The sequence below is a fragment of the Amaranthus tricolor genome, chromosome 7, assembly GCF_026212465.1.
Source record: "Amaranthus tricolor cultivar Red isolate AtriRed21 chromosome 7, ASM2621246v1, whole genome shotgun sequence".
In the NCBI taxonomy this organism is placed as follows: domain Eukaryota; kingdom Viridiplantae; phylum Streptophyta; class Magnoliopsida; order Caryophyllales; family Amaranthaceae; genus Amaranthus; species Amaranthus tricolor.
In genome coordinates this window covers 28,624,775-28,652,537 of record NC_080053.1, presented here as the reverse complement: position 1 = coordinate 28,652,537, position 27,763 = coordinate 28,624,775, and the positions used below count along the sequence as shown (strand labels likewise).

The window sequence follows — 27,763 nt, the reverse complement described above, 5'->3', positions numbered from 1 at the left end:
CGGTCAAGAACAAAGATTTTAGGTCTTATTATTAAAACGAAAGGTACTCTTTTAAGAAATCATTTATCGGTGAGACGACATCATACAAGAGTTTATATTCTCACAATATATTTTAGATAATTATTTAATTTATATATGAGGCGTATCTTACAATAAAAATATGTGTAAAATCAAACTACCCAAAATTCAATCTATCGAATATAATTTTCAAAATTCAACCTAACATTTGAAGTGACAAAATTTAACTCAACATAAATAACTTTTCCTAATCTATTAAACGTAAAACATTACATATTTTGAAAAATCAAAAAATAAAGTCATCAACCATTAGACGGATCCGATTGTCTAAAATCTCATTTAACCTTAACCTGACTCAATCCACCCATGTACTCATAACTCGGTAGGAAATGAAAAAATAATTGTAATTTCTGGCCAAAACGACGAGCGACGAAACATCCATCAATCAGACATTCATCGCAGATCACCCAGGTGAATACCCCTTTCTCTCTCCTCAATTTCCCAATTTCTTGCACAAAATCTTATCTTCAATCCATTTTTAATGAATCCCTTGAATAATTCTGACTTCACAATTTGGTTTTTGCAGAACTAAAAGAATCCCAATTCAAATTTTGCATTTTTTCTGGGATTTATTTGATCGTTCTCTCGATTTGATCCATAAGTCAGAGAGAAATCTAGGATTTTTAAAGTAGGAAAAGGGGAAAAGAAAGATGGGTTTTTTCGTTACAACATTAATCTTCGTTGTGATTGGGATAATTGCTTCCCTGTGTACCAGAATTTGCTTCAACAGAGGCCCTTCTACTAATCTGTAATCTCTCACTTTTTTTTCTCTTTTTTGGAAGTTAGATTTGTGATTAGATTATTAAACGTTGGATCTTGAGCCTGATTTTGTGTTCTTATACTTGTGCATTATGTTTGATTATTGAATGGTAAATTGGTAATTGCTCTTTGTAACTGAACTAGATAGGATTACTGAATTAGGTATATCTTTTGAATATATGTAGGTTTAGTGCAATTGGTATGAGAATTAGGTGTCTGAACATTGTAGCAAAACAGCAGTATTATTGCCTGATCTTAACTTGACTGATGAACTATGCAGTTAATCTCATTGGATCATTTTTGATATGGGATTTCACGATTCAGTATCGTGGTGATATGATTGTAGGAGATGGTGATTGGTGAGCCTAAGAAAATTTTGTTTCGAGGTTTCTGTGATGTAAATGTATATCTTAATTGTTCAAACATATTATTAACGTAACTTCTTGTTCGTTGAGGACGATGAGAATTGAGATATAAGTCAAAATAGGAGAGTTGCTTGTGAACTTCTATTCAATCTAGAAGATGACGTGTTAATTTATTCATTCATTTTGCTCTTTCGGGGTTTTTACTCATGTTTTTCTTGAGAAGTTTTTCAATATATGTTAGTGCTTCACATTTCCGACTAACCATGAAAAAGTCAATTTTTTACCCTTGATTCGAATATTTTCCTATAAACTCTTCCTTAGACTGTTTAGAAACGTTTGGCCTAAGGTTTCAAAGCTTAACTGTTCCTTGCTACACTTGTTCCTGTATCAAAATTTATATCATACTAATGCTAAATTTGCATATCTTTAAGGGCTCCATGAATTTGAATACAAGGCTTAAAAAGTGTATTTTTAATCCTTTGGTCAATAGCCATACAAATCCATTGTGGTCAGTCTGCAATGCCTTCTGTTTTGTAGTTTTGACAGTTTGCTTTAGCTAGTTTAAATTGTTAGCTGCTCTTTGATAGTTAGGAAAAAATTTTCTTGTGAATAACAGAAGGATTTTAAGCTGAAAGGAATAAGAGTGGGGTCTTACTTAGTAAAGATGCTAAGGATTCTGATTCTATCATTAGCATTGTGAAATGTCACCTACTTCACTTAAGATAATATTGCTATCCGCCCAGGAACAATATTACCTATTGCTCCACTTACTTATGAAAAGGTTTTGGGTTTGGCCTTTATAGTGGGCAATTGTATTGTTAAACACTGTATAAAATTTGAGCGGTACATTTTATCATTTGACGAAGTCAATTTTGGCATTTTTTGATGTTATAGCATTCCTAGTACTTCGCCCCAAATTTGTTGATGCATAAGGGTTTTGAATCTTTTTTTTGGGTTTTAGGGTCGGAAGGTGTTAATAACTTACATTGTTGGGGGTAGTAAGTTAGGTTAGACTTCCAGGGTCTACTAGTAAAAACTTGCCATACGGGAAATGTTGCTAACAAAATCCAAAAATGAAGTATGTAACTAAATCTGAGATAAAAGGAGTATAATTTTATATAATGTTTTCTTGCATTGTACATTAATGCTTTGATACACTAGTTCTCTTCTAGGCTTAGCCCAATAAATATTTGCACCACTTTGATTTTTAATACAAGTATTCAACCATGTGTCTTTTAGTATTATGATTGAATACTTGGCAAGTTTTGACTTTTCCCTGGTATTGCTCATGCCAGTAGCATGTTTGATTGGATAAAACTCTGCATAAACTATTAAACTCTAGTGGTATAATGTGGATTTTGCTCAAAAAAAATAAATTATAAATGTTTTATGTTTCACCTTCAAATGCCTCTTTGTCCACATCTGGAAAATTGAGGGATTTATTTAATTGGTAAATACACATGGTTAATATATATCTATATTCATATCTTTTATTAATTTATTTTTATATTTTAGATTTTTAGACCAATAATACTTTCAGATAAGATGTACTCGTTTGTTTAGTTTGAGCACAAAGGTCAGAAAGGAAATAAGATGATCTATTTTATGCAACTGTTTGTTACATAACTAAATGCTGATGCTACAACATAGTACTTTCATCAATGTGAACATATTATGAAGCAATTCTCTGTTGGTATCTGCTTTTAAACTGTAAATGCTTTTAACGTGAGAACTACTGGTGATCAATGTGTTTTTGTTTTGCAGGTTTCACCAGACACTGGTTATTACAGCTACAGTTTGCTGTTGGATGATGTAAGTAAATTTTTCTTCATATTGCTTTTCTGGTGAAGTGGGAAAAGAATGAAAAAAGTTTACTACCAAATAACCAAAATAAATGCAAGAAAGGTTGCAATAAGCATGCCATTTACTTTAGTTTTGTCATTATCATATCTTTATTACTAGGTGTTTGGTAGAGAACTTCCAACAGGATTGCCTCAAGCTTTAAAAACTTCTAGTCACTTGCATTTGTTTCATGCCATTTGGAGATGAAACTTGGGGGGGGGGGGGGGGGTGTATGGCTTTGTTTTCCTTAGATGGTACGCAGTATGACATGAAAGTGGTGTGATTCAAAGGTTTGAGGGAACATATAATTCCTGGAGTTATGACTGATTTGTTCGAGTTTCGCTTTTTTGATTGAGGTTCTTTTTTATGTATTTAGTGACATCTGACAAAGGAAATTGAGCTGCTATTTGTGAAGAAATTTATCTTTTTGATGCAAGCTACGAAAAGGATAGTCTATCCCGATCTCTATTGAGCTTAAGAAAGATGTTTAATCTAGTTTGCTCACTATTTTATCGAAGAATCTTTTCTTTTGAACTTTCATCTCTTGAGTTTTTTTGGTTGGATTTTTCTCATAAGCTTGTTTGGATAGGAATTTTGGTGTAGGAAAGGAGAGGAAGGCAAAAAGCTATCTATCACTTATCACTTCCTCTTTTTCTCAATTTTTAATTTTTATCAGAGTAGAAACATCAAAAATATCACTTTTTATCACCCTTCTCTTTTCTATCTAAACCATGCGTTTAATGGGTTTTCTTCCCCCCTCCTCCATGGAAGAAAGTACCTAGTTTTATTACACGCTAAATCAAGTACATCCATGATCCATAGTCCAAAACAAGCCAGGGCATTTCAGCACCTGAAAATTTTATTAAAGCTAATTAGAAACGTAAGCTCTCCGTTCTTGAATATAAGATTATAAGTGGAGCAAATTAACAGTAATAGAGCTTAAGTAAGAGAACAGAAACAGGTAACTTCTGTTATTGAAAGTGACAGCCCTGATGTCATTATGGATAGCCCTGAAAGTGACTTGTAGTAATAGAGAAAACAAATGGAGGGTAATAGAGGGGCAGTGTTGGAGGAGAGAGAAAGGTAGGGGGGAGAGTCGGAAAATTGGAATGTGCACCCATTATCCGAGGTTTTAGCCTTATGGTAAATGCTAGAAGTATAAAATACTCAATTGATAGTACACCTCCCTCGCATCACTGGGCTTTGCACGAGGAAATGTAAGTGATATAAGTGGCTATGTAGGCATTACTGTTGTTATGCTGTTGTCGGCCTTTTCTATTTGATCTTAAGTTAGAGTCTCTTAGAATTTGGTTGCAATGATAATTATTATTCGAGCCATGATGTGTGCACCGTAATGTAAGTTTTCGTCTAACATAGACTAATATAAGGAGAGTTCTGATTCTGGTAGTGAAAACTCAGTTGATCTTTTAATTGGATAGTCCTGGTTCACAAGTCACAAGATCATGTATAGAGCTGAATTATGTGAACCAAGACTGAGATTCTCGATCAATTTTCAGCAGAATTGATCACAACTTGTGATCATCGCTGTACTCTGATTACTCTAACACTATTCCTGTCATTGGGTTGATGTGATTTTTATGGGATTCATTTGAATTAAACAATTAATTCCATCTCAACAGTCTTCTGTAAACATATATCCTAGTTCATTACCATTCATCGGTTTTATTATCACCTTCGTCTAACAATTAACTACAACAATTTGCAATTACATTTTCTGCAAATGGGTTTATCAATAATCGTGGTCATGGTTATCATGGTCATGGTCATTAACCTAGTGTCCCGCACAAAAGTCAGGGTCCGGCGAAGAGGTAGCTGACAAAACTTACCCGTACCCACTCTAGGGAGAGGGCAGGAGGTAAGCGCACAATTAATTTAAACCCCCAGGTAGAGAGCCCCGCAAAAAGAGACATGAGTAGCACCAAGATAACATGGGGAAAGTTACCTGCAAAACACAAATCAAATGTTAATTTTTACTTGTTGATTCATTGATTTTGTCAATCTCAGCTTCCTGTTCCTTCCTTTACTCTATTATTTTCGGCAATGTAAACATGTTTACGCCATTAATTATGTGTGCAGGTGGGCTATTGTATATCTTGCACAGATGAAGCCCCTCATTAACCCGATACTAAATGAAGGAGAATAAGCTCGGCAGTTGCACGATGATTAGAAAGAGTGCTTGTCTAGATATCACATGTTATCATTTTTCCGAATGTCAGAGGAACGCGTTGAGAGTCGTGCGATGGCAGCGATTTGATTTCTCGTGGATTTGTATGTATTTTATTATTGCAGAGAACATCCAAATCCGTTTCTTTTTTTCATTTTTAAATCTTCCCGTCATCAATCCACTCGTTTGATTTGATGAAGCTTCTTTGTGGATGAAATAATAATCAATTGGTAGAACATATCAATACAATATATATTCAACCTTTATTTCTTTATTCTTGCTATCAAAACATTTGGGTTTAAGCCAAGAGATGCCGAACTATTGGCTTTGTGTGCATGCAAATTGATTCTATAATTGTTTCTTTACATCTACACATGAATCTTTTTCTATTTGGATTTCATTTAAGGAATATCTCCTACAAACAAAGAGGAGACGGAGAATTGCTCTATCTTGTAGATAGTGAGAATCAAACTCTATCACAGGGCTCGAAGCGAAAGCCTTTGCCTTTTGGCTACTAAGTCAGGCCATGATTCTATAAAGTCATCTCATTTGGGAGTTGTATTCTAAAAAATTTGGCTTTGTAAGTGGGCTTTGGAGGAGAGGATCCATACGTGTCTTTTGCCTACATAGACAAGACAAAAATATCAGAGCAATTAACAATAAAAGGCATGAAGCAAAATGCAAAAAAATAAAAAATATCAGAATAAGAACATGGTTTTTGTATGCTGATAAATTTAGAACAGTCTGAACGTGTTGTCTAAGATTGGCTTTGCATAAACTTCATTGCCTGATATAATTTGTCTATACACCACTTTTATTCTTAGTGGAAATATACGCATCTATTCTCTAGCAGTGTTTTAAACAAACTCCTTGACTTGATATTTACCGGATCTTATAGCTGAAGTCGACTTAACTTGACTTCAAAATAAATTAAAAATTATCTAAAAATCAATATGGACACAAGATCTGATTATAAACTGATCCGAAACACATAACCCAAAACCGACAACCCATATGAATACCTCCTATAAACTTTGTTAAAATGAATCCATATATAATAAAGAACCAACTTTATGGTGTTTTCCTTATGCCTTTCTAAAAAGGTTTGCCTTTTGTTTTGGTCTCTATCAAGTAACATGCTCTCACAAAGGTTCTTCTCAAAAGTTAGCTTTAATTATCTTCACTAAAGTCTAGAGTGTTAAAAAGAGGTTTTCAATTAGAAACATACTAGTTATATTAATGGTAAAACAAGTGATCCTATGCATTCCTTCTAAATAAAAAAGTTAAAACAAATAAATATTAGGTCTTATCTTAGTTGGAGTAAATACTACTTTTTCCATATAAAAATTTAAGTTCGATTTTCACCTAGTTATTTTCTTTCTCAGCCAACTATAAAAATTTTAATTTCAACAATCTAAAAAATTTGTATTTTTACCGCTTTTTATCGGTAGAATAAGATAAGGAACTATTCTTTATGTGAGAGTCCATGCACCAAAACTCAGTGGGAAACATGTTTTATGTATTTGTATATAGCTTGACGGGTTAGAAACTTTATGACATTGCAGCTCATAGACGTGCATGCATTATGCCGGGCCAAGTTCTCTTCATAAAATCGCTAAAATTTTCAACGATTACCAATAAATAACCATTCAATTGTTTTAGATCAAGTATACACAACTTTACATGTACAATATTATGAGTTTCATAAGATAAAAACATTATTTTTTCTTTGACGCTAATTAAAAAAATGAAATATTATTATATTTTAAAGGAAAATTTGCAAAGAAACACCTTTTAAAACCCCCTTTTTTGTAAATAAACACCTTTTATAATTTTTTTTGTAAAAAAACACCTTTTAAGAGACTTTTTTTAAAATAGACACCTTAATTCAATTTTCGGTGGCATTTGTGTAATTTCCGGCGTTGACTATGGCCGTTAACCTCCAAAAATTTAAAAAGATTAATTTTTTTTTTTATATTTTTATATTTTTATTATTATTATTTATTTTTTTATTATTATTATTATTGTTATTTTATATTTTTTTTTTACTTATTATTATTATTATTATTATTATTATTATTATTATTATTATTATTATTATTATTATTATTAATTTTTTTAAAAAAAATTTTTTTAATTTTTTTTTAAAATTTTTATTTTTACTATTAATATTATTTTTTTTAATTTTTATTTTTATTATTACTTAAAAAAAATTTAAAAAAAATTAATAATAATAATAATAATCATAATAACAATAATAAAAATAAAAATAAAAATAAAAATAAAAATAAAAAAAACAATAATATTCTTTAAAATTTTTAAATTTTTTTTTTATTATTTTTTATTTTTCCTTTTGTTTTTATTTTTATTTTATTTTTAATTAATTATTATTATTTTTTTATTTTTGTTTTTATTTTATTTTATTTTATTTATTATTATTATTATTATTATTATTATTATTATTATTATTATTATTAATTTTTTTTTAATTTTTTTTTAATTTTTTTAAATAATAATAAAAATAAAAATTTAAAAAAATATTATTAATAATAAAAATAAAAATAAAAATAAAAACAAAAATAAAAAAAAATTTAAAAAAAAAATTCAAAAAAAAATATTTATAATAATAATAATAATAATAAAAAGTAAAAAAAATATAAAATAACAATAATAATAATAATAATAAAAATAAATAATAATAATAAAAATATAAAAATATAAAAAAAAAATTAATCTTTTTAAATTTTTGGAGGTCAACAGGCATAGTCAACGCCGGAAATTACACAAAAGCCAACGGAAATTGAATTAAGGTGTCTATTTTAAAAAAAAGTCTCTTAAAAGGTGTTTTTTTACAAAAAAAATTATAAAAGTTGTTTCTTTACAAAAAAAAAAGAGATTTTAAAAGATATTTTTTTTCAAATTTTCCTATTTTAAAACATTTAAATTTTTAGCATTTCTTTAGACAAAAAAATCCACATTGAGTGGGGCAATCAGTATAATGAATACTGACTGTGTACAATTATTCTAGTGGTGTGATATTTGTTACGTACTCGTAGTATTTCTTTTTCCTTTTTGAATATAATTTGTGGTGGAAAAAGTAGAATCTTTTAAGGTTTAAAAATCTTTATAGGATATGGTGTTTGTACACTTTGTTGCTACATGACAACTTGTACGGTTAACATTATATAAATATACATAGATGACCACCCACGGCCACTAATGTGAGTTACCGACGGGCATGGATTAAATTTGGATTGATTTTAAATAGACTTAGTTTTAAATTCTAATTTTTTTATCGTATTTAATTTCAAAGGGTCTGAAAAGTTTAGTTTCAAATCCTCCGATTATTCTCTAATTTGGAACTCTGGAATTGGGTCTAATTGGGTCTAGTTTTAAATTCTAATATATATATACACACACACACGTACATACATACATACATATATATATATATACATACATACATGCATACATACATACATACATATATACATATACATACATATACACATATATATATATACATATACATACATATACATATACATATACATATACATATACCTACATATATATATATATATATATATATATATATATATATATATATATATGTATATATATATATATATATATACATATATATATATATATATATATATATATATATATATATAATATACACACACACATTTATATATATATATATATATATATATATATATATATATGTATATATATATATAATATATATATATATATATATATATATTATATATATATATATACATATATATATATATATATATATACATATATATATATATATATATATATATATTTATATACATATATAGGGTCAAATTACAGTGAGAACCAATCTACATGATAAAAAAGTAACACTTTTTACAGAATAAGTGTTAATTTTGGGAATAAAATGTTACTATTTTTTTTAAAAAGTTGTTACTTTTTAGCAAAAAAGTGTTACTGCCTGAAAAATTTAAAAAATCAAATTATACAAAGTAACATGTTTTTTTTTTTCTAAAAAGTAACACTTTTAATGTAAAAAGTAATACTTTTTTGTCGAAAAATATCATCTTTTTTTAACCAAAAAAGTAACACTTTCTCGTATAAGGATGATTTTCACAGAAATTTTTTCATATATATATATATATATATATATATATATATATTATAATATAATTTGCAACGTTTAAAACACACATGCTATTGCATTTTTAAACAACTAACATCACTTGTTATAGATAAGTAAAAATTATAAAAATAATTTGTTAAGACTATATTTTTAGACGAATCTAAAAAGAATAAAGTATTATCATCTTATTTTTAGAAAAAAAAGAAATTGTAAAAAATAAACTAACTTTTACTTTATCCGCTAAAAATAAAATTTGAACTATTGTTTATTTTTAAATAAATCCACTTTTTCGATATAATGACTACTTATGTCTAATTACATAATTTTCAATGACTATTTACAATATTTTAAAAAACATATAACAAACTGATCCAATAGTATAATGGGTATTTGAGTTTTTGGGGGTGTAATGTTTTGGGAAATGATCATCAAGAAACAAATACAAAAAGATAGAAATTGATGTTTTTCTTTTGACCTAAATTTAGGATTGGTAAATCAAAAGTGATATCCATGTGATTGGAAAAAGTAAACGTCATATGACGAAACAATTGATCTTTGATCTTTGTTTATAAAGTTTTGAAAAATCCCCAAAACTAAACAATTACAATTCTTCTCTCAAAGAAGAAAAGAGAAAAAATGGTGGAAGCTGCATGGCTATGGTCCATTAGAACCATATAAAGTTTCCACGAGGATCCCATTTGCTTTGCTTTGATATGCTCTTTTCTTTTACTTTCCCTCCTTCAAATCTTTTTGATACCCAGAATCTCATTCCATTATTCTCTCCCTATTTTCTTCTTTTATTATTCTCTTCTCAACTTGCTTCTTTTTTTCTTTGTGTTGTGAATAATTCAAACAAACATTTGGTGCTAAATCAAAATTTTCATTTGATTTTCTGACTGTTTCAGAGTTTTTATTGACTGGGTATGAACAATTATATCATTTATGCTTGATTCTGTTAGTGGCATTGTTTATTTTATAGTTTACACACTTTTCTTTGAGGTGATTTTAGGTAAATTAAGTTTCAAATTTTGTTTTAGAATAGTTATAAATTTGTTTTTTCTGTAGTGGGTATTTGTTGTTTTTTGATTTTTTAGTACATGGGTTGAAATACTGTTGATTACTTTATTTATTTGTAATATTATAATTATGTGTTTTCTGTAGTGGGTATAAGTTGTTTTCTGATTTTGTAATTCTTGGGTTGAAATAATGTTCATTTACACATTTTTTTTGATGATTTTCTGTGTTTTTTAAACTGCATTTATTGTTTTGTTTAATTGGTTATGCCATTTTTGTTTTGCTCTTCTAGATTTTTACTTTTCTGAATGGTTTTTAAGAATGAAGCTCATATAACATCACATACAGAATTTTTGAAGTATCCATCAAAAATCATTCAGAAAAGTATAAATCTAGAAGAGCAAAACAAAAATGGATACTTCAACAATTCTGTATGTGATGTCATTATTAATTCATTGTAGTAGCTGATTCTTATGCAAACAAAATACTGTTACTTATATGTATTTGATTGATGAATTTTTATGTTTTTTCAACTGTTTATATTGTTTTATATTGCCTATGCCTTTTTTTTTGTTCTCTAAATTATGTAGTAATTTGAATGATTTTTAAAAAAGGAGCCCACATAATTCTTCTTTTTCTGTTTAATATTGATGTAATGGATACTGCAAGAATTCTTTATATGGTCTTGCCACTAATTCATTGCGATACTTGATTCTTATGCAACAATATTCTAGTACTATTATTTAATTGTATGCTTGAAATTTGAATCTCTAGAAAAAGTTATTGTTCTTTGCTTTAAATCTGTAGTGAAAAGCTTGTTCTAATGAGTGACTTCTCATGTTGTTTGTGGATTACAGATTGACATATGCCTGGAAACAAGTATGATTGTAATTCTAGTGTCCCAACTAGTAGAGTATCTAGGCTTCTTCAAGAAAGACAAAAACGAGCAAGCCCTTCTTCCAGAAGCTTGCAACCTACCCAAAGACTGTTAGTGGTAGCTAATCGTCTACCAGTTTCCGCGGTTAGGAAAGGTGAAGATTCATGGTCATTGGAAATTAGTGCTGGAGGGCTTGTTAGTGCACTTTTAGGTAAAAATACTATCATTTTGTTCAGTATGCTAGCTCTATATTACGTCTGAGCTGGCTTGTAGGCTGATTTTAATCTTTTGGGATCAAGAGTTCGGCATTGTTGTTGAATATGATTATTGTTTTTTCTAAAGGTGTAAAGGAATTCGAGGCAAGGTGGATTGGATGGGCGGGCGTTAATGTTCCTGATGAAGTGGGGCAAAAAGCTCTTACAAAGGCTCTTGCCGAGAAGGTTCGTAACTTTTTTTTTTGGGGCATTTGGTTATTGGTACAATATGGTGGTAATGAGAACGAGTTTTAGTTTAAATTTTCATAAGATGTGTTATGACTTATGTCAAGCCCATTCCATGGTAGTAGAGCTCTCACCCTCGATCACATGTTTTTTTCCGTAATTTTCCATTACCACCTAATACCACATTTTCAGGTGGTAAGGTGGTAATGAATGAAAATGAAACTTGTGAAGAAAAGGAATGAATTACAATCATTTTCAAGTAGCTTTTCTGGCTAAATTACATTAAATTTTAATGACAAAACAGGCCATGAATAGTTTGATGTTTTATGTGTTTGTTATCTTGCTGATATCTTTTAAATGTGGTTTAGCATCTTGGTATTACCGTTGGGTCTTAAAGCTGTCGTTTGATTGCAGAGGTGCATACCTGTTTTCCTTGATGAGGAGATCGTGCATCAGTATTATAATGGTTATTGCAACAACATATTGTGGCCTCTTTTTCATTATCTTGGTCTTCCTCAAGAGGATAGACTTGCGACTACAAGAAGCTTTCAATCTCAGTTTGCGGCTTACCAGAAGGCGAATCAGATGTTTGCTGATGTAGTAAATATGCACTATAAAGAAGGTGATGTCGTCTGGTGTCATGATTATCATCTCATGTTCCTTCCTGAGTGCCTTAAAAAACATAACAGCAAGATGAAAGTTGGGTGGTTCCTCCACACCCCCTTTCCTTCATCGGAAATCCACAGAACCTTGCCTTCTCGTTCAGAACTGCTCCGTGCAGTTCTTGCTGCTGATTTGGTTGGGTTAGTCATTCTTGGTTTGTACTATAATTTATGTGTAGATAATATCCCTTTTACTGGCACAATGATGTATCCAATTATTACTTGTTTCACATTGGATTACAAGAATGAATGTGATGCTTGTTTATGGCTTCAATTGTTTTTACATGTGGGCCCTCCTCAAATATAAAATAGTTGGACTTTCGTCCTTGATCATATCTTGTTACTAATAACAAAGCACGGGGATCGTGGAGTGTCCACATTTTCTTTTAGCTTTGAAACAATTCTGCAGTTAATGATATTCCTTTTATCGAGAATTTGTTTACCGGTGTTGTTACAGAGTACACACAATGACTGAACGAATAGGAGAACTCCTTTATATTACATATCATAATGACGTATACTGTTACCTCAAGCAGTATAGATGTTTTATATAAAATTGAAATAAATTGGTTTCAATTGTGTGCCCTTCGTATGAAGAAGTAGATTCATGATTGCTACTGGAAAAAAATTGTTTGCCTTTTGTTCTTATTTTATATTGTTGTGTAGAAAATAATTTATCATACTCTAGATGTGTTGTGTATATATGTGTGTGTGTGTAAACATGATACATATGTACGTATATGTATAATTACAAACATGAACAATTTGTATGTGATCTTGTGGTTGCTTTGTTTGACATTGTAGTTTTGGCTTTATTTTCCATACAATATGAACGGTATCTTTGGAGAAAAAATGTATTCATTTTTAATAGATTGATATATATTGATGTACTTGATCATGCATTAAAAAATGTAGGAATGAGAAAAACTTAGCCAAGGAAATCAAAACCAAGACAAAACTAGCATTCATGAGGCAAAATTGATAGATATAATATATATATATATATATATATATATATATATATATATATATATATATATATATATATATATATATATATATATATATATAAGATGACAAAGAAGAGGCAAGCAAAAACTAATGACATAGGTATAGTAAAGTGTATTAAGGATAAGGATAAGAAAATTTTTGTTAAGGACGAGAACATCAAGAATCGATTAGATGAAGTATTTTGATGATCTATTTAATGGAGGACGAGGAAAAGTTATAAGGAACTAAAAAATCACTCTCTTAGATACAAAAGTTAGAGTTGTAGGGGGCTATGAAGTAAATGAAGCTAAAAAAAGCACTTGTATTTCAAAAAAAAACATTAATTTAGTGCAAGATATGTATTAAGAAGTACAGACAAATGTTAGGACATGTGGAGGGGCAACAAAGGATTTTCCAATCACAATTGGCCTCCAAAAAAGTTCTGCCCTTAGTCCCTTTCGTTTTGAAGTGGTCTCAGATCGATACAAGGAGCCATGCCTTAGTTTATTTTGTTTGTTGATGACATTGTTTTGGTGATGAGACCAAAAGGGGTAAATGCTAAGTTAGAATGATGGTAACAAGAGTTGGAGTCATGAGGTTTCAAATTGATTCGGAGCAAGACAAAATAAGTAGAGTGTAACTTTAGCACAAACGAGATAACGAGAAGCACTATAAAGCCAGAAGAAAAAGAAATTGTCTCAAGTGGATGCATCAAATATCTTGGGTCCATATTTTGGAGTAGTGAAAACATCCAACAAATTGTGATCCATAGAATTAGGTGTGGGTGGCGAAATTGGAGAGAGGCTACTGGATATTATGTGATTGAAGTGTGTCCCCACAGTTAAAGGGTAATTTTTATCGAATGGTCATTGTCGCAACTATATGAATCAGAATGTTAGGTTATTAGAAAGGATTCTAGTAGGAAGATGAGAGTAGCAGAAGTGCGATGCTTTTATGGATGAGGGAGCTTACCTTGAGGGATATAATTCGAATTGAAGATATAAGAAAGGATTTAGGGGTTGCAAATATTGAGGAAAAGAGGAAAGAGAATCGTTTAGGATGGTTTTGGTATGTGCAAAGACAAAATATTAGCAAACCTATAAGTAAGATAGAAAGAAGATAACTTGGTGGACAGGAGTGGAAAGAGATATGAGATGGTAGAAAATCAGAATGAATGGAGAAGAAGAATTTATGTGAACGACCATTGGAATTGATATATTGGTTCATGTCCGACCAAAATCTTTTAGGATTAAGGCTTCAGCATCGTTGTTGCATATGTACTCTATCTAGATTTAATTGTTTGATAATTAGAGAAGCTTGATGTCTGTTCCAAAAATGATGTACTCTAGTCAAACATAAGTCAATTTGTTGATACAGATTAGTTCAAAAGGAAATTTGATGCCTATATGATCCACAAAAAAGCAGTCAATCTTGTTTTGAGTGTGCAGTTCTCTAATAGTGTGTTTTTGGTTTTAGAGCCACCAATTCATGTTCCGCATCATTCCATTAAGATTTTCTTGACAAAATAAAATCATGATTCATGTCTCAACATCTACTGAACATTTTATAAGGTGTATATAGATTGAAGTGTTTCAAATTATTCTTTCGAAGTGTTTATTTTCCAAGTTGCATAACCGTCTGACATTTCTCTGACCCCAACTTTATCAATGTTATTCTATGTAGTTTTCATACATATGATTATGCAAGGCACTTTGTTAGTGCTTGCACTCGTATTCTTGGGCTTGAAGGAATACCTGAAGGTGTAGAGGACGATCAAGGAAGATTGACCCGTGTCGCTGCTGTATGTTCAAGCTTTGTGTTTTTTCTACTGAACTTTTAGATTTAGAATTAGCTGCTATCATGCTTCGGTTTTGGTACTTTTCTTTCACATTTATTAAGTTCTGTTTTCTGTTACCTCCTTCCCGATGCTTAATTTTGTTGTTTATGCTGTATAATTCAGTTTCCCATCGGGATTGATTCAGATCGTTTTATTCGAGCGCTTGAGCTTCCTCCAGCTCAAGTGCATATCAAAGATTTAACAGAAAGATTTGCTGGTAGGAAGGTGAGTAGCTGTCTGTGTTTTCTCGAACATCAACTTGTACAATATTCATTTATAGACTTTGACTTATATATTGTATTTTGACTTGGTGAAGTTTGTAATGATGTAACGAGTAGGTTACTTATGGTGTCTAAATGGTGCATTGATACTGAGGCTCAAAGCTCAGCGTCGATGCCATTTTAAGCCCAAGTGAGACGATTTCAATGAGGCGGAACTGGTGCCTTGTTTTCTTTCCGCCCCTCCCCTTTTTGCAGCCTGTTCTTGTTTTAAGTATCAGCCCGAAAAATCACAAGACCCAACTCAAAGTAAATACAACCACAAACTAAATTACTTGATATAGACTAATTACTAAATCCTAAGGCTGATGATGTTCTTTTTTGCAGCCTGTTCTTGTTTTAAGTGTCAGCCTTAAACATCTCAAGACCCAACTTAAAGTAAACTACAAACACAAACTAAATTACATGAAATAGACTAATTACTAAATCCTAAGGCTGGTGATGCAAGTATGTCCTGATCTCGTTTGATGCCATGCGCTTCCACTTAGTAAGGTTGCCTCCCAGCCCTCTCTTGATTAAGAGTAGTTTGGTGTCTGCATTCGGATCACGTTTCACTATCTGTGGTACACTATCTATTTGAATCCTGTAAAGTATTACTATGTTATGAGTGTATGTCTGAGTATTCATAAGTTTTGTACTGTGGCAGGTAATGTTAGGTGTTGACCGGCTTGATATGATTAAAGGAATTCCACAAAAGATACTCGCTTTTGAAAAATTTTTGGAGGAAAATCCCTCTTGGCAGCATAAAGTTGTTCTTCTCCAAATTGCTGTTCCCACAAGAACAGATGTTCCTGAATGTAAGCTCCTATTTTCCTTTCCCTCCTCCAAAAAGAAACAAAATATTGAGCCACGTACACATGTATATTTGTATTCATACATAGAAGCAAACTATCACACATCTCTATGTGTATCTATACACCAAAAAAGTATCACAGCAGTCAGCATTCTCGAGATGTACACGTTCATCTTTATCAATATTCTCTAGATTTAATAGGATCGAATAATTGATGAGGGAATGATATGTGTTATTGCATGCACTTCTGATGTTTCTGTTTTCCAAGACATCTGTTGCATCTCTTTTTTCTGATCAAAAATCTAACTAGTTTTCCTAAGACTTTTGAAACTTGATTTATGAATAATTGTTGCTAACATGAAGGATACCCTCTAAATTGACAAAATTTAGTTTATAAACTGATACAGCTGTAATTGAAGCAATAACTCATGGTCAGAATATTGATGGCAACATTTAAGCCACCTTCTGAGTTTATAGGTCTTCTACTACAGTAAATTCTTCTCAGTGCTTAATAAATGAAAATTCCAGCTAAGATATATCCCCTACTGGATCCTGACAGAAATGTGTTATTCTTAGCTATCATCTCTCTGAAGTCTAAACAGACCTTCAAACTTTAAAGAAGTGTAACCCCACCCTCTCTCCTTTCACCTTTTTATCAAAACAAGGGTCTGGTCTTTCCATACCCCATCATGAGCTTTTATGCTATCTTTGATTGGCGACTGGCCCACTCTTGATCTTTCACACTTGCATCAGACAGATACATAGTGCAAAATTCGGATGTGGTCGCAATTGATACAAATAGTTTTGTAGTTACAGCAGCCTATAATGTGGTTGCAATAACCTCAATAACCTTTACAATGCAGTGGCAATGCGGCAGATATTTTGCACTATAGGCAGATATTAAGCCATTAAGTCTGTTCTAACAGTGAAGGTTGGAATTCTCATAATTGTCTTCACTCCTTAGTGTACCATGTGTTAGAAATTATGGGTTATACTGTGATACTGTCCCAACTGCAACTCTCTTTATTTCATCATCTTTACAGAGATGTATGATGGGATGCAATATTGTTTGAAAGCTGCTATGTTTATCAATTTTTTTGTGAAAGTGAAAGTCATTGGGTTTGATAATTGTTTCTAGTAATCCGAATGACCATTTGCTGTTATGTTGCTCCATTTCTTTAGAGGAGTTTCTCTGGCTTATTTTCTGAACAAGGAGATGGGATCAAGATATATGTTCTTGCCTTAAATGCAAAAGAATTGATTCCTATATCTTAGGATATATATAAAGAACAAATTCTGTTGAATTATTAAGACTATAACTGCCAATATTGATGTCATTCCACTCTTGACTTAAGAGTGTTGGCGAAACTTGACCAAATTTCTCAGGGGCGAGTTATTGTTTCTCAATTAAATAACAAATCTATCTTTTATCATACAAAATTTTTTCTATCACTACAAAGATACTGAATTTTTGGTTCATAATCATGTGATGACCTAGTTTTACTAAGATTCGATACCTATTGAGGTATGGAGATGCTTAAGGATGATTAGAGTAACTTGGCTAAATGAACTATTGAACAAGATTTGGAGGACAAACAAGATGCCCAAGGAGAAGTACTCTAGTGCCCATTTACAAGAACAAGAGAAATGTCCAAGATTGCTCCAACAATCAAGGATAAAATTCATAAGACATACTATGAAGCTATGGGAATGAGTGATACAAGTACGTATTAGGAGATGTACCTCCATACCAGAGAACCAATTTGAATTTATGTCAGGAGATCTACAATGGAAGCAATTCACTATATTAGACAAATGATGGAGTAATATAGAGCTAGAAAAAGAGACTTGTGCATGGTTTATGTTGTACTTGAAAAAAGCATATGACAATGTACTAAGATAAGTACTTTAGTGGGCAATGGAAAAGAAGGTTATTCCCAAAGTAATAGTGCAAGATATGTTATGAGAAATAAAGACAAGTGTTAGGACATTTGGAGGGGCAACAAAATATTTTCCAATCACAATTCGCCTTCATCAAGGCTCAACCCTAAGCGCCTTTCTTTATGTTGCAGTCCTAGATGAGCTAACTCGATTTATACAAGGATACATGCCTTGGTGACGTGGTGCATGTTGTTTGCTGATGAGATAATTTAGGTAGATGAGACCAGGAAGGGGGTAAATGCTAAGTTAGAACGATGAGAAGTAACTTTAGCACAAATGAGACGATGAGAAGTAATGTCAAAGCTAGAAGAGAACTTGTTTCTAAAAAGCGCTCCTAAGGCGTGCCTAGGCGTGAGGCGCACCAAGGCAACTAGAAACACGCCTCAAAGACTCAAGGCGCAGCGCAGCACAAGAGGCGAGGGAGAGGCGTGCGCCTCGTGCACCTTCGTCATGTTACCTTTTCATTTTTGCTTTTTTAAGTTTCATGTACCAAAATATTTACCTTTGCTTGATTTACTGGATTACCCTTAAAGAAATAATTTATTTGAATTTAGAAGAGAAAAAAGCCTCTTTCTTGCCCTAACCAAAGCAGATGAAGATAGCCGCAGGAGCATTGTTCTTCTCTTTCACAAATGTGCCTCCATTTTTGACCAGGTATTCTTCGATTTCCCCTTTCTTCTTCGTTCTGTTTTCTCTCTATTTTTCTTTTTCCTTTTGTTTCTGATTTTGATTTCAATCTCTTTTCTCTCATTTTTGTTTCCATTCTTTTCTCTCGTTTCTTCTTATTTTATTTTATAATGCTTGGATTTCTATTTTTTTTTACATTTTTTCTTTATACTTCTACTCCTATCTTTAATTACAATGATTCATTTAATCTCTAATTTATTTGCAATTTAGTCAAAAGAATGATAAAAAATAATATGGTGCATTTGATGTGTTATCTAATTCAGTTACATACTTAATTTTTCTACCTATTTTTTTATAGTGATCTAGTCTTAGCATATAGTTTTTTTGTTTGCGCTATCATTTAATTTTGTTTATGCTTGTCTTGACATCAATGTATGATAATTTACAGCTTGAACAAAGATTTTTTCAACTCCTGCGGTATCTTCATACCCTTTGGATCCTGCAAGAGAATATGGTTAACTCTAAACTATATTATCTCATGACTTTTTGTGCTAAAGTAGTGTATTTCTAGTATGTTGTAATAACATTACTTCAATGTTGTTTTAAGTATTAAATATGTTTGATTTTGGAGCCTTTTAGAGAAATCGTGTGCCTCGCTTACGAAAAGCCCGCACCTTCGCCTTGCGCCTTGTACTTTAGGGAAAAAAAACTTTGGCGCCTCGGTGGCCTTTCCTCTTAAAACTAAGGAAGAGAAAGAAATCGCTCAAGTGTATTTTTCAAATCCTTTGGTCCATATTTCAGATTAGTGGGGACATCAATAAAATGTGACCGATAAAATTATGAATGAGTGACAAAAATGAAAGAGCGGTTATTGACATATGATGTGATCAAGGTGTGCCCTTAAAGTTAAAGGAAAAGTTTTATCGAATGATTATTAGACCAGGGCTACTATACGGATTTGAATGTTGGACTTTTAGTAAGGATCACATTAAGAGTTTCCATTTTGACTTATAGTGTGGAAGAATCTCCATCAACTTTAATACATTTCTTTCTCAGTGTCGGAAATCAACCGTTTAGACTTATAGTTTGGAAGAATTTTCATCAACTTAGAACCAATATCTACATTTCATGAAAATTTGCATTACAAATCATTCTCATTACCACCATTTAGTATTAACTACCAAATGGGACGATAGAGGACATTAGATATTTAGATGTTAGAGAAAAGGAGAAATCCTTGGATGCTAGTATAAATCTCTCCAAAATCTTTTGAGATTCCTTTTCATTTGTATATGTTTTGTACGTATGAAATTCTAGTCTATTTTTTGTATTCTATTTGAAAGAATAAAGATATTTTGGAAACTCACCTCAGCTAGCGTCGTTGTTGATGTTTCTTTTTTTAATGTGAAAAGCTTACCCGAGCTTATGATGAATTCAGAGTTAAATTCAGATTAAAAGATCATTTGTCATTGGTAGATGCATGCAGTGTAGCACTTTAGTCAAGCATTGTCTGATCAATGAGTCATGAGTCGTGACAGACTCTGCCACATGGGATATCTCAAACATTACTACAGAGTGTTGTGAGTTGATCTGATTTGTTCCCCTTTAAGATTTTTATATGGTATGCAGCTGTTCATTTTGCCATGTGATATTGCAACATGTGACTTCATATTCTGTCCATAACCACATATTATCGGAACTGATATCACACTTAAGTAATTTATACTGTTGACCTATTGTTATATAGCTATATATGCACCTTGCATTGCTAAAGTGTTGGCTCTTTTTTGCCCCGTCTTTGCTTGTTTGTAACACTTCTTTTTTATTTGCTTTTTCTTGATGTTTTGGTATTTGTTTATACAGATCAAAAACTTACGAGCCAAGTTCATGAAATAGTTGGACGCATTAATGGGAGATTTGGAACTTTAACTCGTGTTCCTATACATCATCTGGTCTGTATTTCACTCATAATTCAGTATTTTGTGTATTAAATCCCAATAACCCTTGCTATATTCTATGACTTCTATGAGAGTTAAGATGTTCTGCTAATTAGAGCTCTGAAAAAGGTTATACATATCTGCCATTCTGCAATTTTTTTTGTTTGTCTTTAGTCTTCCAATGTTCTAAAATCAGGGGATCTTATCCCTTTAAGCAACGAAAAAATAAATCTAACCCTATAAAACTAAGAAAATAAATCCTCTGTTAATTATGTTATGCTGGTCTTACAGTAAAAATTATTTTACCAGTCTAAAGTGTCTAATGTTACTGTTGCACGAAACTTGCATATGGAATTGTGCTGTCTGCACTTCCCACAATGGGATCAGCTTTAAGATTGTTATTGTTTTGGTGAACCAGCCATTTTGAATTGGGCAAAGAAAAGGTTGCATACTTGTGTGCATGTAATTTGATATCTATCATGGGGATCTTGTATATGTTCATAGAACTCTTCTTGTTTTTTTGTTCCATTTGTGCATCTAAGCGTTTCATATTATTTGAGAAAATATGTATCTAATTGCAGGATCGGTCGCTGGACTTCCCAGAGCTATGTGCTCTATATGCAGTAACTGGTATTTTCTCTTACCACTGTTGACATCTTAATAAATGGAATTTTCTTGGGTTTTCAATTTATGTTCGACTGGATATAGATGCATGCAACTGAGGTGTCTTGGTAAACCTTCTGATTAATAGCCAATCTATGTAGCTAGAATAGTAAATTTCTCTATATGGTTTGTGTTAATTCATTTTCTTTCCTCATGGGAGTCATTCTTTTGCATACTTCTCCCAATTTTGTTACTTCCACCTCGTTTTGACCTTCAAACTCATGTGCTTCAAATCTAGCCTTTTCTTTTTCTCATACTAATGGCTGCAGTTTGTTTGACTATCAATTTTCGGCTGTCACTTTGATAAATTAGTCCTTGCAAGTTCGTAATTGTATGAGTATTTTATGCCATATGTTCACTTATATCTTTTTTCCTGCCGTATATGTTGTTTCACATATCTCCTGCCAGATGTAGCGTTGGTCACTTCATTGAGAGATGGCATGAATCTGGTTAGCTATGAGTTCGTGGCTTGTCAAGCTGCAAAAAAGGGTGTACTCATTCTCAGTGAGGTAACTACTTTTGAATTTTATACATGCTAATAATTCATATGCATGCATGTTACATCAGTCATCCATATTTATTCTTCTTTGAAAATTATGAATCTGGTCTATAATGATGAATGACTTTCCTCATTTACATCCTCATTAAGGCTAGTATAAGAATTAAAATACCCTTGTTGCAGAATATCAGTCAGATCACGGATGGCATGATGGACATTGGTTGAAGGTTACATTTTTGTTTGGATAGATTCGAGAGCAGAAAATTATATGGAGAAATCTGAAGGGTTCTGGGAAACCAAATAATTATTTTTCCCTTCTTGTACAACCCTTTCGCTCAATAACCCTTGCCTCCTTCTCCATTACCCTTCTTTTGTGTAACCCATAAAGTCCCTCAATATGATGTCTTCGTTCATTCCCTTCTATGTGTTGCTGGTTGCTGCTGTTGGGTTTGTGACTTAGAGCATGGACATAAGGTTACTATATTTCTTTACTTCTGTCTTCATAAGGTTTTGAGGCGATTCTTTCTCCTTAAAAGTATTAGCTTTATCCTTGGTTAATTCTCCTCTTCCATTGTGTTCTTTTTTTTGTTGAGTTTGTTCATATTGACTCATAGTGTAAAAATGCGGTAACGGAACAGTGATGCGGTTATCGTAACACCGAAAATGTTGGTCGAATCATAAGATATCCCTTGATACGGCCAAAATGCCGTTTTTTTACACCTTTACCATGTGGGAAATATCGTTTCGTTTGTTTTGAAAACGTTGTCGATGCGATGTGATTCAATGCGGCCTTGTTTTTACATTATGTATTGACAGTTATATATGTTGTCAGTTGAGAAACTATGACTTCGATATTAGGTTTGTATAAAAACCAAATGCATTTTCATAGTTTCCACATCTTCTAATAGGTAATACAACAATTAAGAAAATAGAACATAAACTAGTTTGACAACAAGCTATTTTCGTAGTTTTTAGCGATTTGTTCTTTTATTCGGTCTGGATAAGATTTGCTAGAAAGAAAATACTTTGGCCTTCCATGGAGAGAATACACTTAGGGCGTTTTATCGAACATAATGAACAATTTAATTAATCTTAGAGATTCTCAATTTATGTTCATTTTTCAATAATAATAACTCAGTTCAATTTACGTTTGAACAGTTTGCTGGAGCTGCACAATCTCTAGGCGCTGGAGCTCTCTTGGTAAACCCCTGGAATATTACAGATGTAGCTGCTGCAATCGGTAAAGCCTTAAATATGTCAGATGAAGAGCGAGAAAAAAGGCATGAACTCAACTTTGTTCATGTTACACGGCATACTGCTCAGCAGTGGGCTGAAACATTTGTAAGGTATCTTAATATAAATTCATTTGCCATTTATCTTTGCAATAAGGTACGGGTATAGGAGCTTTTTACGTCCATTTTGATCAAATGCTGCACTTGAGTTTCAAACACCCGAATGAAATCGCTCTGAGAAGTTTGTACACTTGGAATGTGCAAGAACACATATACTTCATAATATAGTTCCACTATTGAACAATTTGCCATTAATAATATGTAACACCCACGGTCCCAAGGGTCCTTAAGACCTATCAAAGAAGAAAGAAAACAGAAGGGCTGGTGGGTTAGTTGGGTTTATTAGGAATATTTGTAATTAGTTTTCTGTTTTGAGTTTATATTTTTGTATGCTTATGTGTCATTTTTTTTTTAGTTGTTGGGCTTAGGTGGCATTAGTGTATAACTATATAAGGCCATCTTGTATGAGACTTGAGTAGTTTTTTGGCTGATAAATAAAAAGGTAAAGGTAAGGAGTTTTCTCAACACCTCAAAAAGTTGAGAGGGAGTTTGCACAGCACTAGAAGCTGTGCCTCAATCATTGTGTCATGTGATTTCTGTGTGTTTTTCTTATTCTTGAAGGCAGGGCTGTCTCATAATACGTTCGTAATGATAAATGGTAACCACGAAAATAAAAATGAGAAACAAGAAAATAGTGTTTTCACTTCTAACAGTTGTTTCATTTTGTAGTGAACTGAATGACACGGTGGTGGAGGCACAGTTGAGGATTACACAAATCCGCCCTGTATTTCCAGTTGATTCTGCGGTTAAAAATTTCTTGAATTGTAGTAATCGACTACTCATACTGGTACAAGTGTGCCTTTTATGTATTTTCCTTTTGCCATGATTTAATGGTGCTATTTGTTTGAAAGTGTTTTTGTTTTTTCAGTAAATTCTGGAGGAAATATAACTGTAGTAATCGAAATGACTATAATTTTAAGGGATTCTACATATTGACTTGTTTTCTGATTTACAGGGATTCAACGCTACACTGACGGAAGCAGTTGATACACCTGGTAGACGGGGTACAGATCAAGTAAAGGAGATAAACTCTAAATTGCGCCCGAGTCTGAAAGGGCCTCTCACTGTCCTTTGCAATGACCCAAAATCAACCATCGTCGTTCTTAGTGGAAGTCGCAGATGTGACTTAGATGAAGTGTGTAATCTGTCGTATTCTTTTATTTTTGAGCTTTATTTCTCCTGTTTAGTTGATATCTTCGGAAACTCGGCATTTTGCAACTCTTTTAAAGTCTAAATAGACATCCTAATTTTTCATTCATAAATTTTTATGAGAGATGGTCTCTTTGAATAAGTTACTCGGTGGGCATTAAGGATACTGTAAGTAGGCATTAAGGATGATGTAAGTAGGCATTAAGGATACTGTCAGTAGGCATTTAAGGATAATATAAGTTGGCATTAAGGATATTGTCAGTAGGCATTTAAGGATAATATAAGTTGGCATTAAGAATGATGTAAGAAGACGTTAAGGGTGAGGTAAATAGGCATTAAGGATAAGTAGGCATTAAGCTTTAATGGGTTGGCCTGAGAGACGTCTCTCAGAAAGACGGTCTCTCAGGAGAACGGCCGTTCTTCATTAGGATTGTGTTTGACGTGATAAATTATATCATGAGTAATTTTAGTCATAGCATTGAAACGTTTGCAGTTACGGAGTGTCCAAGGGACATGGTTTCCTACTGTTAACTAACTTATGCTTTGAATTTTCATTTTTATCTAGAATTTTCAGGAGTTTGACATGTGGTTAGCTGCGGAACATGGAATGTTCTTACGGCATACAAGAAGAGGAGATTGGATGACGACGATGCCTGAGCATTTGAATCTGGATTGGCGTCCCAGTGTCTCCGTAATATCTCTTTTCCCGCCTTCATGAAAACAGCCCAGCTTGGATTATGACTTTAGTTATATCTGTTTTGATAAGCATTTACTCCCTGTATTTACCATTTTCCCAGCATGTTTTTGAGTATTTCGAAGATAGAACTCCTCGTTCAACTATGGACCCTCGTGAAATTTCCCTCGTTTGGAATTACAAGTATTCTGGTAATGTTTTCTACCCCGATGATTTCTTGCATTTTCTCCCCTTAATACTCTTGCGTTTCGTCAAGTGATTCAACCTCTGCAGATTTTGAATTTGGAAAATTGCAAGCGAGAGACATGCTACAGCATCTTTGGACTGGCCCTATTTCAAATGCATCCGTAGAAGTTGTGCAAGGTACTAGATCTGTCGAAGTTCGACCAGTAGGTGTTACTAAGGTAAATTGTTATTTTATGTTGGGTTAATACATACACAAGTTCTTGAAAGAGACGGTCGCTTAAAAACAAATATGCGTAGAGACGGTCTCTCAGGAGAGCGGCTGTAATACATATGCATTGCTTGATTCATATTTTACATGCTGATTTATTCGATGCTTTTGAATGCAGGGATCTGCTATTGATCGTATTTTGGGGGAAATAGTGCATAGTAAACCCTTAAAATCACCAATCGATTATGTCTTGTGCATTGGTCATTTCCTTGAGAAGGTAAAAGTCCAAGTCTTTGTAGCTACAAGCTGAAGTGGTGTAGCCGCGTAGCTGATAGTGAATGTACTTGAAAATAAAAATGTGCCGACTCCTTAAGCAAGTTTTAACTTCCTCAGTGCAAATCTGAAAACTTTTTATTAGTCGGAGATATTCGCTAGCAATACTGTTTCCACATCATGGCAGATATGGGCTATTTAACCCATACATGATGCGCGTCTCTTGGTGAGACCTTCTCAAACAAAAATTTGTGAAACTTAGAAGGTCCTTACTGGTTATATAAGTATTGAGCCTTTCCCGTCCGGATCATAGTGCAAGAATACGGTTTTGATCACTGTTGCAAAGCATATTTTACGATCAACGTAGCCTATTTTCGGCCAGGGCGTACGCAAAAACCTTTACGATATGGTGATGTGGCCTTGTTTTCGCACTATGGTCGGTATCAAATACGACATGTAGCTTCAACTAATAGAAAGTGTGTTCAATTGACGATTCTAAAGAGCTCAACTAATATTGAGCTTGATCCAATTGTGTCCAGGATGAAGATGTATACACATTTTTTGAGCCAGAGCTCCCGTCAGACAATGTAAACCACCTGAAAACCAAAGCATTTGATGCTTCAAAATTTCCTGACAGGCCGCCACCCAAGGTGGCACCTAGTAGAAGTGGATCAAAGCCATCGCACGGAAATACAACTCAACGTTCAACACCAAATTCAGACAAGAGTTCAAATCACAATAATGGTGGGCTCTCACGGAAGCAACCGTCGGAGAAGACCTCCTGGAACGTTCTCGACTTGAAGAAAGAAAACTACTTCTCCTGTGCAGTTGGCAGAACTCGAACTAATGCTCGTTACACCATTGGTTCATCATATGACGTCGTTTCATTTTTGTCTAGATTGGCTGAAGCATCTCTATCTGTGTCATCAAATTCAAACCCGGAATCACTATGATTATAGAATCTCGATCTCAATTCTTCTACGATTTTTGCTAACTCTAGGCATTATAGATGGTCAAGAAGATCGTAGAGCCTTGTATTTTAAATGGTTGTGATTCATTGTTACCCTAATAAATTTCGCTCCCATGTCCATTTTCTCGGCCTCCATGACAGCAGTCTGATCCATGCTCGCGCTTGCACCAAAAAATGGCCAGATTAGCCTGTTTTTCTGTACTTTTGATTGTTTCAAGGTTTGATGTTCCAGCAAGTTTGATTGATACTACACAATCCTAACCAGCTTTAAGTGATTCCCAACCCCATATGATAGAATATGGTAGAAAGTACTCCTAAAGCCTTCTCATAGCTTAGCAACCTCAAAAGAGTTGTACATGTGACTTTGTGCATCTTTTTTGATGAAGTCCTTACATATGTAGGATAATTACTCGTCAGTTTTTCACTATCTCTAAACTATTTGAATGTTGAAAATAGTAATGAAATTTACTAATTCTTGTGAGAAACAGTTTTTTTAAAAGACTATTTCTAATTTGGTCAGCCCATTATTATCTTTTAGTTTAATTGAGCTTTAACGGACTAAACCTGAGAGATGTCTATTAAAAAGACAATTTCTCAAGAAACCGGCTGAATGAAATTTAATGTAGTTTAGGAAGGAAAGTTTAATAGTAATTAACAAGGTTAATGATCATGCTTATCTAACTTCAAAAAATTCTTTGACACAATGTCATTGTTGAACGATGTAATGACCCAATAGAACTGATATAAAGTGTGGTTTCAATTTGAACCTAATCACTTTTACTGAGTAAATAACTCGCCAAAACACCCATATCCGCTTTAATAGGATTTAATAACAGCAAACATTTGCTTTTTCTTATTGAATTTGCTACATAATATTCAAAAAGCTCATAAATTTGGCATAATATAGCAAATTCGACATTAATTTTTTGGGATAAAGACTCTGACATTATTGTTATAGCAAATTCAAAATGACATACAATATAACCAT

General features: G+C 32.6%; 2 protein-coding genes across 2 annotated transcripts; both read left to right on the top strand.

The window, feature by feature from the left end:
• The first annotated feature begins 326 nt into the window (after window positions 1–326).
• On the top strand, window positions 327–5,563 carry LOC130818028 (V-type proton ATPase subunit e1-like). The gene is made up of 4 exons (XM_057684051.1): window positions 327–489; window positions 605–826; window positions 2,967–3,014; window positions 5,142–5,563. Exons 2-4 carry the CDS (start codon window positions 729–731, stop codon window positions 5,206–5,208), a joined length of 213 nt encoding a protein of 70 aa, XP_057540034.1. The 5' UTR covers window positions 327–489; window positions 605–728; the 3' UTR covers window positions 5,209–5,563.
• Window positions 5,564–9,812: 4,249 nt separating this feature from the next.
• LOC130818238 (alpha,alpha-trehalose-phosphate synthase [UDP-forming] 1-like) lies at window positions 9,813–26,895 on the top strand. The gene is made up of 18 exons (XM_057684331.1): window positions 9,813–10,306; window positions 11,257–11,487; window positions 11,619–11,716; window positions 12,131–12,519; window positions 15,052–15,169; window positions 15,329–15,430; window positions 16,130–16,280; window positions 20,708–20,796; window positions 21,363–21,411; window positions 21,853–21,953; window positions 23,102–23,289; window positions 23,965–24,082; window positions 24,251–24,430; window positions 25,010–25,135; window positions 25,242–25,329; window positions 25,412–25,542; window positions 25,711–25,809; window positions 26,345–26,895. The coding sequence occupies exons 2-18, from the start codon at window positions 11,265–11,267 to the stop codon at window positions 26,756–26,758; spliced, it is 2,664 nt and encodes an 887-aa protein (XP_057540314.1). The 5' UTR covers window positions 9,813–10,306; window positions 11,257–11,264; the 3' UTR covers window positions 26,759–26,895.
• The last annotated feature ends 868 nt before the right edge of the window (window positions 26,896–27,763 follow it).